General features: G+C 38.0%; 1 protein-coding gene across 5 annotated transcripts in view; it reads right to left on the bottom strand.

The window, feature by feature from the left end:
- Nucleotides 1-15,106, bottom strand: part of LOC139449426 (neuronal PAS domain-containing protein 2-like) — a 55,831-nt gene that overhangs the window by 17,373 nt on the left and 23,352 nt on the right. For all 5 annotated transcript variants that reach the window (XM_071230810.1, XM_071230811.1, XM_071230814.1 and 2 more), the window contains 4 exons: nt 13,170-13,318; nt 9,006-9,097; nt 3,025-3,114; nt 2,572-2,689 (listed from right to left, as the gene is read on the bottom strand). In XM_071230810.1, the coding sequence (XP_071086911.1) occupies nt 2,572-2,689; nt 3,025-3,114; nt 9,006-9,097; nt 13,170-13,318 (449 nt within the window). The remainder of the gene's footprint in view (nt 1-2,571; nt 2,690-3,024; nt 3,115-9,005; nt 9,098-13,169; nt 13,319-15,106) is intronic.

The following is a 15,106-nucleotide window of genomic DNA, read 5'->3' as shown; positions in this document are numbered from 1 at the left end:
CCAGATCGTTTTATATGTGTATCTAAATACATATCGCCAGGGGTCAAACTGTTCCCCATCGGACATTTTGCACCCAACTCTTGAGACCTACAGAGGGTCCCCAGGTAGGATCGGGTAATAGCAGGGCGGGTACCTGGGTAGTAAATTTGGACTCGTCCAATCGTACTTTGCACTGTAATGGTCAGTCACTGGGGTCACAGGGTGAAGTGAAAACACTGCCCAGGCGCTGTTCTGGACTGCTTGAACTTGTTTCACTACTTTTCTCCTATACCACAAGGATGGTAAAACTGACTGGGCCACAAACCTCTCCTGATGTTGCTTGACACATTTCAACTCAAAGTCAAGTTTGGTTTCCATGGCGACCATATGCGGAAACCTTCTTTTTGCAATTGCTCATAAAATGTATGCAGATAATTTGATGAAATATGGTGGCAGGCTAAAATTTCAAAACATTTGATAAACATAGTGCCATGAGCACTGTAGCTCACTTGGATATAGTCAACAACATAAAATGTCAACAAAGGCATGCAAGTTTCTGTCAGCATTGATATTCAAATATTTCTGCATAAACACTGAGGAATATAAACTGACACTAATTTTTTTTGACAAAATAAGATGTCAATTTCAGAAGAAAAATACTTACAGAGCAAGAATGCCTTTTGAGAGGATTTAAGAGCATGGTCAAAACAAGGTCAAAATTCAAGATATTGCAAACAATGGAACACATGTGTTGAAGCCTACTACTAACTACACAGAAACTAACTTTTATTACATCTTAACAGAAATTGCTGTCCTAAGAGGTTTGGGCTTTCAACTGGTTGAAGTGCAAAGGTCAAATCAAGGTAAAAGAACAAACTATACATGTGTCAAACTGCATTCCATTTTGAAATGAAATGTCTGGGTAATGGCCATAAATAGGTTTGTCAATAAGGAGCAGGGTCAAAGTAAATGGAAAAACGAGGTCAAAATTTATATATCACAAAAAACAGAACATCTATGTTCAGACCCACTACTAACTACACATCTACCAAATTTCACTGCATTCTGAGAAGTTGACTAATTGACGAATTAAAAGTCACATTTACAATCACGAAAAATAACGTTGAGATAGTATTCAGCATCATGTTTTGTTCTATATACTAAATATATTGCTCAGCACACTATCTATCTATCCATCCATCCATCCATCCATCTATCTATCTATGTAAAAAGTTGTAACTAAAATAACATGATATTAGAATATATTTTTCCTGGTAAGATAATAGTTTCAGATACAATTTCTTGCAATCATTGCATCAAAATTCTCTTAATCACTGGTAGATCTGGGAGAAAAACTGTATACAGCTGATTGCGATTTGTGGCTTAGTTTCCGTGACAAATACACTTGGTCATCTTAATCCATGTATATAAAGACAATACCTAAACAGAACAGGAAATAAAATTGAAATGGTTGATCCCAATGTCTAGTGATGTTCAATTTTTTTACAGCACATAGTTCTCAAAATATCTTTTTACCAAAATACGGCTAACTTTGTTGGATGTTAATTAACTTTCAACATAATCTCCTCTTGTGTCCGCACACTTCTGCCATAATGCAGGAATAGCTGGATCCCACTGGAATAGAAGGCTTCCTCCTGGCGGTGGAAAACGTTGTGTAGAAATGACATCATCATCAATTCTTAATGCTCACCAGGCAGTTCATTCTTCAAGTGTGGGAAGAGGTTGACAGTACCAAATCTTTTGAATATGGAGGATGTTCAAAGCTAGAGTCATGCATTGCAGACATGGCTACCACAGACTTACAGACATACAGGTGCACCAGGTGAAACAACACACCTTTTTCCTAAACAGATTAGCATCATATAGGTCATTAATGGTCTGACCTTTTGGGAGGCAGTCCACCTGAAGGAATCATTTGGAATCCCAGAAAACCAAATTCATCACCTTGACAGCTGCTGGAACAGACTTTTCCTGTCTGCTTTAAATGACCTGGAGCATTTCTGATCAGGAATCAGAAGCCTTGGAAACTAGCATGCTGAATCCTTATGTCCAGTTCAGACTGTTCTCAACTCTCTCATGAGTGATGCCTACTGTATTGGTCATTTGATGTGTGCTGCTGCATCGATCCTCCATCATCGTATCATGTACTTCATCAACGTTTTCCTAAGTAGTGGAGTTGAAGGTCTTCCTCATCCTGGATCATCTTCAAGGCTCTCTTCCCTTCTTGAAGTCTGCTGGCCACCTCTTAACAGTGGCATTATCTCCTAAAGTTGACCCCATGTCGCCATGGATGGCTGTTGAAGTTGCCCCTTTCAGATGGACATACTTGCTGACAGTGTAGTGGTCAATTCTGTCCTTATACATTAACAGAGAAAACCTAGTCACTTTGATGCCTGGTTGTGTATTTGGTTTAAACTCAGCCTGTAAGCATAGAAAGTATTGTCCTAAATACATGCAGACTAATACAAGTGTACTATACATCCTTCAGAACTTTACAGTCACCCCTCATGATGTCAGACGGACAGACCTGCTAGCCTACATTTTGCCATGCGGACAGATATTCAGGCTCACCTTTACCAAACTCTGCTGATGTGTTGGCCATGGAGTGGAAATCTTGTAGAAAATTAGACACTTTCTCTCGATCATATTCATGTAAGAGGTTAAACAAAGACTTGGTGACAAGATCACTCTGCAACATAAACGAAAAGTGTTAAAATCATAAACGTGATGTTGTATGTTGACAGAATTTAATTACTTTTCTTCATTAGTCCATCTCATGTCCACATTAGAAAACAATGCTGGGATAATGACTCAACTGAATCATGTTTAACTTCTAATCGCCCCAAAGGATAAGTTTAACATTTGGCAGCATGCTTCAGGCAAGTGTTGAAGATTCTCCTTCTTATTGAGAACTTAAGGTCTTTTTTTTCCAAGGCAAACCCCAATTTAAAGGCTTTCCGAGACAATCTCTGAAATTCAAGGACTTTTTTGTGTGCGGACCATGGGAAAAATCAAACAACTTACAGGAAGGTGCCCCAGTAGAGATGTTACACTCTCTGACACATACAGGATCTTCCCCTTTACTGTGAAGACAATGAGGAAACTGTCCAGCGCCTGCAACACAAATCACCATCACCATCAGGCAGCTGCACATAACATTTTTAAAACAGAAGGTCCTATGCCTCTAACTCATTTAATAAGAAAGCTGTAAGAACTTCTGGTTTGTGATCACTTCTCGCATTCTGAAAACACATGATTAGCACAAACCATATAGTCACATGCCTGTAGCTTCCATGACAAGGAAGTTATATACACTTCCGGTTTGATGACATCACTGACAGTTTTGAAATACATCAACCAATGAACCCGATACTGGTCACTCTTCACCCTTCACACATTTTCGATGATAATTGCAATATCTGAGTGTACCTATACCTTATTGAAATGACTGCATTGGGTCAAAGCATAATTATAGCCAACATACTGATTCCCAAACAGAACATGAATACTCACCACTGATTGGTTTGACAAACATTAAAGCAGGACTCTATCCCAAATGTAAAGGTATCCTCTCTCCTTCATCTCTTGACCTTTGACCCTTTCGTGATGTACCAGACTAGAAACGGGTTTGCATTACATATTCACCTGACAATATGACCATTCTACATGACTCAACACATCAACTCAACATGCTTGATGTAAACAATAGCTCTTTACTCCACTACAACTGTTATACAAGTGACAATCATCAACTGACGATACTGTTATGCCATAATCCATATCTACAGTGACAGTACCTCAAACTTACCTAACATAGAACATGTTGGAATTACCTCACATGGTGCCTCTATATGCTGACACCTATGCTGACACCACAAGCCCTAACTCCTAACTAATTCTTTAGGCTCCAAACAATGCATACTTCTAGCCATTTAACACATGCAAAACAAAAAGCATGTCCATCTTCACCATTTCCCGAATGCCCATAAACATTCCCTTCAGTAACATAAACCATATCATAAACCATTCTGACATTAACATATAAAGGTAGTACAACTTGGAAACAGAAAGCCCATGCCTCAAGCTAGTTTATTAATAAAGTAATAAGCACTTCTGGTTTAAAGAAATCACCTCTGATTTAAGATAATGCATGCAGTACAACTTTGAAACAGGAAGTCCGAAGTACTTTAATTTTAATGACCTTGACCTGCAATTGCAGCCATGATTTGTTTGTTTGACATGCATCAACCAATGAGCCTGACCCCCTTATCCCGTTAGTCAGCTCTTACGACAAGCATAGTCACCTCTTACAGCAAGCATGGGTTGCTGAAGACCTGTTCTACCCCGAATCTTCACGGGTCTGCAGTCATGATCTGCCTAGATATCTCGCACTTAAAGTTCTTAAAAAAGCAGTCATAAATGCTCAAGATATTGAGCTTTCAGGGTATACTGAGCATGCTGAGTTACTGACCTTCAACATCACACAATTACATGCAAGAACATCCTTCTACACCATGGCTATGTTACAAGTGAAGTCTCCTCATTAACTGAAGTTTTATTAAATAGTTTTGGAATTCCAGAGTTGTAAGATGCTCCTGTGTATACCTGCATTTTATTTTTTCTAAAAATTCCCTGAATTTTACCAAATTTAATTGTATCTGAAAAATGTAAAACTTTTTACGACTTTTCGCAGCTCTTAATTTTGCAACCATCCCTAAAATGTGTCATATCTTTGAAAATATCTGTCCATTCGCCATTTGAAAATATCTGTCCAAATTTTTTAAACCATTAACGTAATGTCCACAATTTTTTGCCTAGAAATTCCAAGATATAATATGTATCTATCTATTCAATAAACAAATATAAATACAACTGGGATATTACATCCAAAAATATTGTGTTCATCATGCATTGTTTTTTGGACATGTGGTCTTCCAAAATACCAGAAAACAGAAAAAAAATTGGTTTGTCAAGGTAAAACAATGCATCAAAAGAAACTTATTGTGCCTAAATTGTAAGTTTATCGAAATGAGTTATCTTACTGGATTAATATTCCTGCCTGTTCACATGAAATCGTCACACTATGTGGTATCAGCTGACAATGGCAGAAGTCAATAAAAAAACAATCACAGGTAAAGTATCAAAACGCAGGCAAACTTTCACCACATGACATTCGAAGGGCAGGGCTTGAAAATCAAAAATGTAAACAATGTCTTAAAAATAAAAATATCAAAGGGATTTTGGAAACAACAAAACACAAACTAAATGGATATACAATCAACGCTTCCTCCTTAATTATTTATTTACACTCTTTAGACCACAAACGATCATATTTTAGATGATATTCAATTTAGATAAGGCACGAATGGTGAAAGAGTTTTCACAAACGTACCCACCTACAAGAATGGTCTCCATGCGGGAATACAATTGTTTAACTATTTCTCGTGGACAAACAGCAAGTTAAATTTAGAGTTGATACCTTTTCTTCCAGATGTGTCCATAGATGTGAAAAACATGAGTTAATCATTCAAAAGTAACTCACAAACATTGTAAATGTTTTTAACTTTCGGTCACTCATCATCATTTTTGGGCTGCTGCCCATGGAAAACACACTGCCTTCTGAGGGAAATAAATGATAATAATACTTGTTGCTATAAAACAAAAGAGTGAACCTGGAACAATATTCACTATTAATGAACATATTATGAACTGTCACTACAAATTGAAAGAAAATTCAACAACAACTTTTCGATACAGTACACACTACAGACAGAAATAGACAGCAAAATTGACGAAAGCACCATCATACCTCCAGGTAAGTGGAGTCTCTACAGTCATACCTCCAGGTAAGTGGAGTCTCTACAGTCATTCCTCCAGGTAAGTGGAGTCTCTACAGTCATACCTCCAGGCAAGTGGAGTCTGTACAGTCATTCCTCCAGGTAAGTGGAGTCATACCTCCAGGTAAGTGGAGTCTCCACAGTCATACCTCCAGGTAAGTGGAGTCTCTACAGTCATACCGACAGGTAAGTGGAGTCTTTACAGTCATACCTCCAGGTAAGTGGTGTCATACCTCCAGGTAAGTGGAGTCTCCACAGTCATACCTCCAGGTAAGTGGAGTCTCTACAGTCATACCAACAGGTAAGTGGAGTCTCTACAGTCATTCCGCCAGGTAAGTGGAGTCATACCTCCAGGTGACCCGTTTGTGCAGTCATATTAATTCATAAACACTTCAAGAATTAGTGTCACAATCTATGCTTCAAAAGTCACACACTCAGCAACCACAGTAAGTCCAGATACTGTGCCAAATATGAAGAACTGACTTCACTTCAACACGCCAAATGTTTATATTAAATCAAGCGGTTGCAGAAGCAGAGGACTTAAAGCCTTGGCCAAGAGACTGACAATTCTAAGACTGATCAATCTGTATAATAGGCAAATAGATAATAGCTCAATTGTGTCATTGCATTAATCTGTTTGGTCAATTTCTGCTAAGATATAACTAACTTAGAATGCATAAAGAAATTGTTTTTCCACCATTTCATAAGTGTGTGACATGCTTGTATGGTTTCATAAAGTGTAAATCTACAGGGTCTCATATTTGTTTACAAAGGAAAAATAACTTCCAGTGTGACCTTTCATGGGTGACCTTTGTGAGGTCAGGGTTAATGTGTTATTAAGGACTGGGGGTCATTCAAACAGAGTGCCAATCCTAAATTTTTGAAATGATGGCTTGGGGAGTCACAGCAGTTGTGCCAGAGTCAAAATAGTGTTGTCCATTAAGGAGAGTTGATTAAGTATTCCATAGTTCCTACAGGTGGGACTTAATTACTCTGTACATCTAGGACAATGTGTTTGTTGCTTCTGGGTTTTGTAACGATTTGTATTTCATCTCATATAAAACAAGAACAAATTTGCACAAGTTCTGCAGAAATTTCTAGTTACTTTCACTCAGCAGATTTTCCACAGTTTAAAAGGGAAGTTGGCTTAAGTTGATTTAACTCCAATATGCATCCAAACAGCATTGCCTATCCTGGTCTGTTGAGACAAGAAGTTTGTTATGAATACAGCTGGAACATTGATCAGCCCATGAATCCCTATAGTCTGATATCGTCATCATCATAGAATGTCAGTTATCAAGAGGTATTTCAAAGAGATAATTTTAATTGACAATAGAGAACCATTTAGAGACTATCCACGCAAAGTCTCAGCCCCTTGGTCATGAAGTTTGTAAACAGTTATTGCAAGGTGCTGTGATCGGTTCAGGATTTTGGGGTAAATTCATTCATTTAGAAACATAGCGGGTGGGTTAGTTTAAGGGAATTTGGGTGGCTGACATACCAGTAGTACGTATCTATGTAGTCCTTGTTGTAGCTTTTGCCCACATGGGCATAGTGGCTAGGGAGATGTGATTATGTTATGTTCAGCTAGGCATAAGCCATGATTGAGAGAGTTGAGATGCACGGAGCATGTTCATCGGATGGGTCCGTTTTTCTGGTCATATGGTCCGCTTGTGGCCTATATAATGCTACCCTAGGTAGGGAATCATCAGTCGTTCTTTCACCAGTATGTGTATTTAACTTAGTATGTGTTTGAGAGCTGCAGCACAAAAGCTCTTAAAGTAATCTTATGTTAGGACAACTCAACAGTTATCAGGCAGTCAAAGATGCATTGTGTCAGAGTAGAACAAAATGAAGCCTATAGAAGTGAATTCCAAAATCATCGACAAGGTCGCGATAAAGCTGTCCAGCACTTATTCATCACTAGAGGGACATTTAATTGGTCAGTTCTTAACTGGCCTGCATAGCTTTGGCATGGGGGAAAATGCCACATTTGCACATCCACAATCACTAGAAAATACTATTTCATACGCCATGGAGTTTGAAGCTGATGAAGGTAGCACGGAGGAGAGTCCTGAAACTCTAGACACACTAGCAGGAATCAATCAATCTGTTCAGTTGGTAGTGGTGATGTGACACTTGAGGCAGTTGCCAAGTTGATAGATGATTGCTTAGAAAAGTTCAAATGTAGCTTACCTAGTGTTAAGGCTCAATACCTTCTATGTCTGCAATCAACCAGGTCATTTTCGTGACTGGTGTCCTTACTTGTCAAAACTGGTTATCTTTATCAATATCAGGTGTAGGGAAACAGATGAAGTCATCAACACTGACGAGCATATCTGGTCCACAGGAAAAATTGTTTGGCGTTCTTTGAAGCTTCCAAAATGTTTGTACATAGATGTTCTGATGAAAGGGGTTACCTCAAGAACGTTGTTAGAAACTGGGTCCCCAGTCCATTATCATGATTATCTCACAAGATGATGTCCTTAAACTGGGTTTACAGGATGTTAGGCTTTTGATTTTTGTGTTGGAAAGTGATGTTTCAACAAGAGTTTGTGGTTGCAGATTTGGGTGCAATGGGTAGATGGCGAAGGAAATGCGAGACGAAAGACACTGTCTTCATCAAGAAGTCGGCTCCCGTTGTACAAATTAAACACAAGCAGTTGTGCACGGGTCAGAATTATTGATAAGGTTATTGTTCCTGAGAGTTCTGATTAAAATTAATCCAATGTACTATTGATGGTTCATTTGGTGCTGATTCGGGTTCAGTTGAGCCAAACAATTATTGGAGAAACAAGGGAATTTTTATGGTTAGGAGTCTAGTTCAACCTGACAAGGATATAGTAGTCATTTCAATGTGGAATATGAATGAATGAAAGTTGGCCCCATTGTTTAGTTAAAACATACTTGAGATCAAACTTAACTCTTTGTGTTTTATCAATAATTATAGTTGATTAACCTGTCAGGAGCCTAATATGACATATAGACACAAGACTACTGCACAGGGAGAAGAAAGCACAACGCAAAGCACCACAGTAAAATATCAGACCTTTTGCCACCCATGTATACGGTTCTACTGTCACTGGGTGCCTATTACAGTACTAATCCTACCTAAGAGAATGTTGGTCAAAATTCTACAACATGAATAAGGCTGACAAAAAGACCCACCTCAAGCATCAGTTGAGAAAATTCATCATTAGACAGAAAAGATGGCTTCCAGTCCTCCTTTATTTCATGGATCTGAGATTGAACGGCAATTTCTGTAAATGAAAGACAAAACAAGATAAGTGGCAGTATGTGAGATCCAACAATTTCATCTTGGTAACTTGGTAAGCATCCAACGTGCAGCTGTCTCGTCTGGATGCTTGTTACACTGTAGTTAGAACTAATCTGAACATGGCATAACTTATTCGTTACTGAATTATTTCTACATGGGATCCTTCATATGATGTTGTTCAGTGGTTGGTATTGAAAACAAGAAACTTGACTAACCTCAGAAAACCATACAGATGTATTTATCACTATTCAACATGTTCAAATCCATTACATACAATAACCACTATGCACTGTGTTATGACAATGACATATTTTTTCTAAAAGTACAACAATGAATCAGCTTAGCCTGAAATCGGTGACACAATGTCAGGATAAAACATAAACATTCCCCATGTCCAGTCAGTCTCCAGTGGGACATCTTATCTGCCAATTGAACATGTTGGTTGGCAATGAAACAACTTTGTCAGGAGTGAAAACAAATTTACCCTGCGAAGTATGAAACATTGAAATGTTTTAGAGGTGTTTAGCCCATGCAATGTGCAAGCCTGATTAGGTCAGCTTTTGAAAACATTTTAGAGGTGTCCAGCCCATACAATGTGCAAGCCTGATTAGGTCAGCTGCTAAGAGATACATCAACATGAGAATTGTTGGGAAGAAAAAAAAGAAGAAAATACATTAACTTGGTACAAGCAGTTTTGAAGTGAGGTGAGGTGAGGTGAACTGGTGTTTATACTGCGCGTCCAAAATTATTGCACATATATAGCAATGTGCAAGCATGTGTGTGTGTGGCTGCTGGGACTAGTCCGGACTAATGCAGGTTTTATAGTTCTAGTCCACTGAGATACCATGCTGCGGCTTAACATGAATACCCCACTCAGACACAGTATTCTGACTCCAAGCCAACCTTCATTCCTTGTTTTAGCCTCTTAATGAGGAGCAACAGGCAGGGTAACAACAAGTACCATCTGTTAACGTCTTTTGGTATGACGCAGCAGGGGATCGAACCCCGGACCTTCTGCTCTCCATGCGGAAGCCAGACCACTAGACCACATAGGATGTCCAAACTATTTTGACAACAGTGGCAGGGTGCATTTCTTACAGCAAACATCTTTGTAATACATTAAAAAATGTTTTATGTGAAGTTTACACAATGCACAGATAATAAGACATAAGATAATAAGACATTTTAATAAATCATATTATCTATCTGAGGCAACAGTTGCCAATCATCACCCATTCTTATTTCATTGACAAGCACACAACTGAGGTATTTTGCCAAAGGGGAATACTTATTTGTTAATAAATAGAAAGAAAAATCAGTGGTGATAATATATGTGTTAAAATACTTGTTATAATCGTTAAATATATTTGGTGTAAACATTTCATAAATTAAATATTTTATTCTAGGAGATAAAGATTGTTAAAGAAAATATAGTACATGTTGCCAATCATCTCCCATTCACTTTTGTCTTACACCCCTAACAAAATAACACCCCAAAGTAGATCCCAAGCGGTTACCATGCATGGCTGGCTACACTGATTCAATGGATTGGGAAAGAATGCACTTAGGTGTTTGTCCACCGATCAGCTCAACTTCATTCTAGAAATTTGACCAATCACGATGTAACCATAAATACAAATTATTGGAATCTCATTTATATTTGTAGAAATTGCATTACCCTGATCAACATGCATTAGCACTTTTCAGCTTTCATCAAAGTTTGTCCATTACTGAGCAGATATGTCAGCTGCAACAGTCTCCGGCAGATAACACAATTGACTACCTTACCAATAAACAATTGACTACCTTACCAATAAACAATTGACTACCTTACCAATAAACAATTGACTACCTTACCAAAAAACAATTGAATATCAATTACCAATAAATATCTATCTTAGAAACATGATAAAGGAGAACAGTGTTCTAGTTGCCAAAAGGTAGGATCGGTCTGGCCCTGCTTTTTCAAAAAGCGACGTGCATGTACGTGTATGTGTTTGTGTGGCTGCTTGTACTAGTCCGGACTGATGCCTATTTATAGTGCGAGCTCACTGAGATACCATGCCGCAGTTTAACATGGATACCCCACTCAGACACAGTATACTGACTCCGAGCCGACCAGTCCTTGTTTTAGCCCCTTAATGCCGAGCGCCAGACAGGGTAACAACAAGTACCAACTTTTAACGTCTTTTGGTATGACGCGGCCGGGTATCGAACCCCGGACCTTCCGCTCTCCGGGCGGACGCTCTACCACTAGACCACGGAGGCGGTCCCTAAATAAAGAAACACATTTCGTTAACAATAAATCCAACACAAAGCTTCACTTGATATTAAGAATCAGGAATAGAAAGCAATAAATCATCATATCACCATCAATTTCCAGAATTTTGATTTGGGAAAACACATTAAAAGTGTCTGAAAACCATTGCCATCCCGTTACTAAAGAAAGTTTACATACATTTTAGTGTGAGCCAATCATAACAATTTCTAACAGAGAGACAATCAGTTTCATGTGTCAAATAATGCAATCAGCAATTGGAGTGTGATGATATATAGAGGTTTTAACGCGAGTGTGTTTGGGGATGGTAAATATCCTGCATTAGGAATAAACATTGTATTTAGCGAGCCTTGGCAAGCTAAATACATAGTGTTTATTCCTAATACAGGATATTTACCATCCCCAAACACACAAGCGTGATAACCTCTTTATCATATAATGTCATTCTTTAATTCTGTGCTTTAAAATGGCTTTCCCTCTCTCGTAACATTACCAAAACATTGCGAGTTTTCCTGGAATGCGCGCATTAATATTTATTACTTCACAGGGTAAGTGATGTGTCAGTCGGACTGTGACAGTAGCCAATATAGTTCCAACTGAAATCTGTTTCTTATACAGTGGCGAAGCAACTTATACGCAAAACAACAGTTGTTTTTAATTGCCTTTCTCGGCAATCCATTGGTCTGTCCGCTAGAGTAACTGCCCTTTGTCAAAGGGAAGCTACTCTAAACCTAGTCTATGAGACGTCAGGGCCACGGTCAGACGTTGTTGACAGTCAGTCTGTCCTTTCATAACGTTAAGAAGTGTAGTCAGATATACACACAGCGACAAATCGAAACAAGGTAACAGTTCAAACATATTTCGGCCGAATCAGACCATTTTGATTTGTGGAGAAGTTTTCAAGCCACAGAGATCTACAAGCACAGATATGGCTACTGATCCCGCTTGGCTAGGCCTCGTGCCCTCGTAAAATTGTTTCGAAATTTATATCTCAAAGTTGCAAAAACTTATAAAATGCCTTAGGTACGTCACAGTTAGACACTGATTTTCAGTATATTAGACTGTTCGTTTGACAATGATAGAAATTATCCCTGTAGTTTATCCAGATTCACGATGGTTAATTCTGACTCGATCGCCAAATGACGAGGGCGACGCCATGTTTGTTTATTAACAGTGAAAGTAGTCCTACTTGACCTTTGATATTTGCATCTCTATCCGCATATGACCCCAACGGATATCGTTTTTATCCATTGGTTTTATCCTGCCGAGAAACCTACCCATTATATGATAAATCTAATTATCTATATATTGCAGTTGTTTACCAGGCGATTGTACTGCATTGATAGGAATCTAAAATTGCCAATAGTATTCTCGATAGTACACATTACAATAAATTTTTCAATGGTCACCATTAGTTATAAAAAAACAAATTATGCATCACATGTTGATTTGCAAGGATTACAACAACTTCTTATTGGAGTTACTTCCCTTTGGTTTCGGTAGCGACAGAGAAGAATGGATGCTTTTGACACTGTCTCCAATACTATAGTCATTTCTATTACATTGATTAATATAAATATCAAGAGTTGGTTTCATACTATTGCAATACTACTGCAAAAGTTGATGAGAAAAGTGTATGTTACCATAGCATATCATCCTTCTACGGCACTTAGACAATATCTCCTAGGTGTTTATTACCAAGTTTATGACAGTGTGTTTGATAATATAATTTGGTCCAACAAATGATCTGTAAGCAGATTGGTGCATCTCTACATACCTTGATGGTTTTTCAGGAAAGCTATGGTGGACTTCAGTACAGTAGACTTGTCCATTTTTTTGTTGTTGACAGACACCATGGAACACAGTTCATTCACCAACATGTTGAATTGGTCTCGCCGTTTCTTTTCACTTAAGTTACGGGTTTTCCTGAAACAGAAGAAGAAAACAGGAGATAATCAAATATCAGCCTTGATCACATAGGTTCTGAAGATGGCATAGACTGGGGCAGTTCTTTAATCATAAAACACATCAGTTTTGTTACAAACATCAGGGATTTGGGGCAACCAGAAATTGGCTTCACACGTTGTACCCATTGGGGAAAATGAATCTTTGTCTTTGGCATGAAGAGCATACGCTTTAACCACTAGGCTACCACACTGTCCCATATTCTAAATGAAGTGTCCCTGGCAGGAAAGATGGGGAAAAAATGATTATTTCTTCAAAATTGGTTTTTTTTACAAATGATTTTAACACGGCCCTAAACATGCTAAATGAAAAATCATAAAACCAGCAATAAAGCCCCTTCCTCTCTACTAGTCTTGTTATCAGAGAATTACAAGTCAATTCTATCAAGCCATAACAGTAGTTGGATAACATGAATTGGAAATTTCTTTATTCCAATTTGGGAATGTTTACTGGCATTAACTGCAGACTTGGGGCAAGGCCTGTGACCAATTGAATTGATAATGTTCTTAGTTCTGTGTTGTCTCACTGCTGGGTTCAAGGGCCAATGGTGGAAATCAAAAGCATTAAAAATACATTGTTCAACTCTAATCAATCTCACCAACACTGAATGAATAAATCATCAATAAGTTTCAAAGGGATGGTAAAATGACAGTAAACTAACTATTAATAAATCATTATGAAAAACAACACATATCTGACTTTTTAAAAGTTGCTTCAAGAGGAAAGCAAGTAATGAATTAAAGGAAGGATACTAATGTGAACACTTAGGTTGGTGCTCAGCAGTGTATCCTCACAGTTTGTGTCAACACAGCAGCCCAATCCCCCTCAACAGTGGCCTGGCTTTACTCAGGTCACAACAGGTCGGCACACTGGCTAGGGTGGTCACTGGTTTGTGTCAACAATCACAGACAGGAAACTGGAATGGTCACTGGCCCTCCCCACAATATGACAATAACCAAGACCAGCACGTTGGGAATTAATCAGACCATACCTAATGACGTAACATAATAGACAATACAGACACACTATTTCTCACATAAACTTAGACCTCAAATAAACTGAGCTTTAGGAATAACAAAATTATGTATGCAATAATACAAGTGTTGTTTGTCACTACATACAATATTCCTATTTGATGCCTTGCCAATACAAGAACCATTAAACTCAAACATCTGAACTTTCAATGAATTCATTGATGATTAAGTTAAATAACATTTGATAATGCATATTACACTGTAAGTGGAGAATGTTAGAACCTTTGCACAAATAATTTAAAACTTCACTTTTGCAATTAGTATTTCCAGATAGTCGAGTCACGTTAATCCGACATTGTCTGTTGCACATGATTATGTTAGATTTACAAGTATGTCGGATAAACGAAATTAAGTAGTATCAACGTTCGTGTTTAAAAATTTGACAACTACACGATAGATAACGATACATATACGTTGTAATAAAATAATGAAAAACGAAATATTCGTATTGTTGTGTTATATTTTAGTGGAATATGTTTTCTAATCATGGAAACTCTAATGCTTACATAGGGTATTCTGAACTACTGTTACAGACTGTATGACTTATTCAAAATACTTTTGAAAGCATAGTCTGGAATGGAAGTCGCCAATTTGAAACTAGTGCGACAAAGCTAAAGAAAGCTGCATTTTTAGTGGCTAATGTCGACTTCCTGTTAGTCATTTCATTTGGCAGTTGAAGTTCACAAATGGTTGTTCTGACACGACCTGTAATGGG

The sequence above is a fragment of the Haliotis cracherodii genome, unplaced genomic scaffold (assembly GCF_022045235.1).
Source record: "Haliotis cracherodii isolate W230 unplaced genomic scaffold, xgHalCrac1.p SCAF_8, whole genome shotgun sequence".
NCBI classification, from domain to species: Eukaryota; Metazoa; Mollusca; class Gastropoda; order Lepetellida; family Haliotidae; genus Haliotis; species Haliotis cracherodii.
Note: the sequence above shows the minus strand (reverse complement) of the source record. Positions and strands in the feature narration are given on the sequence as shown.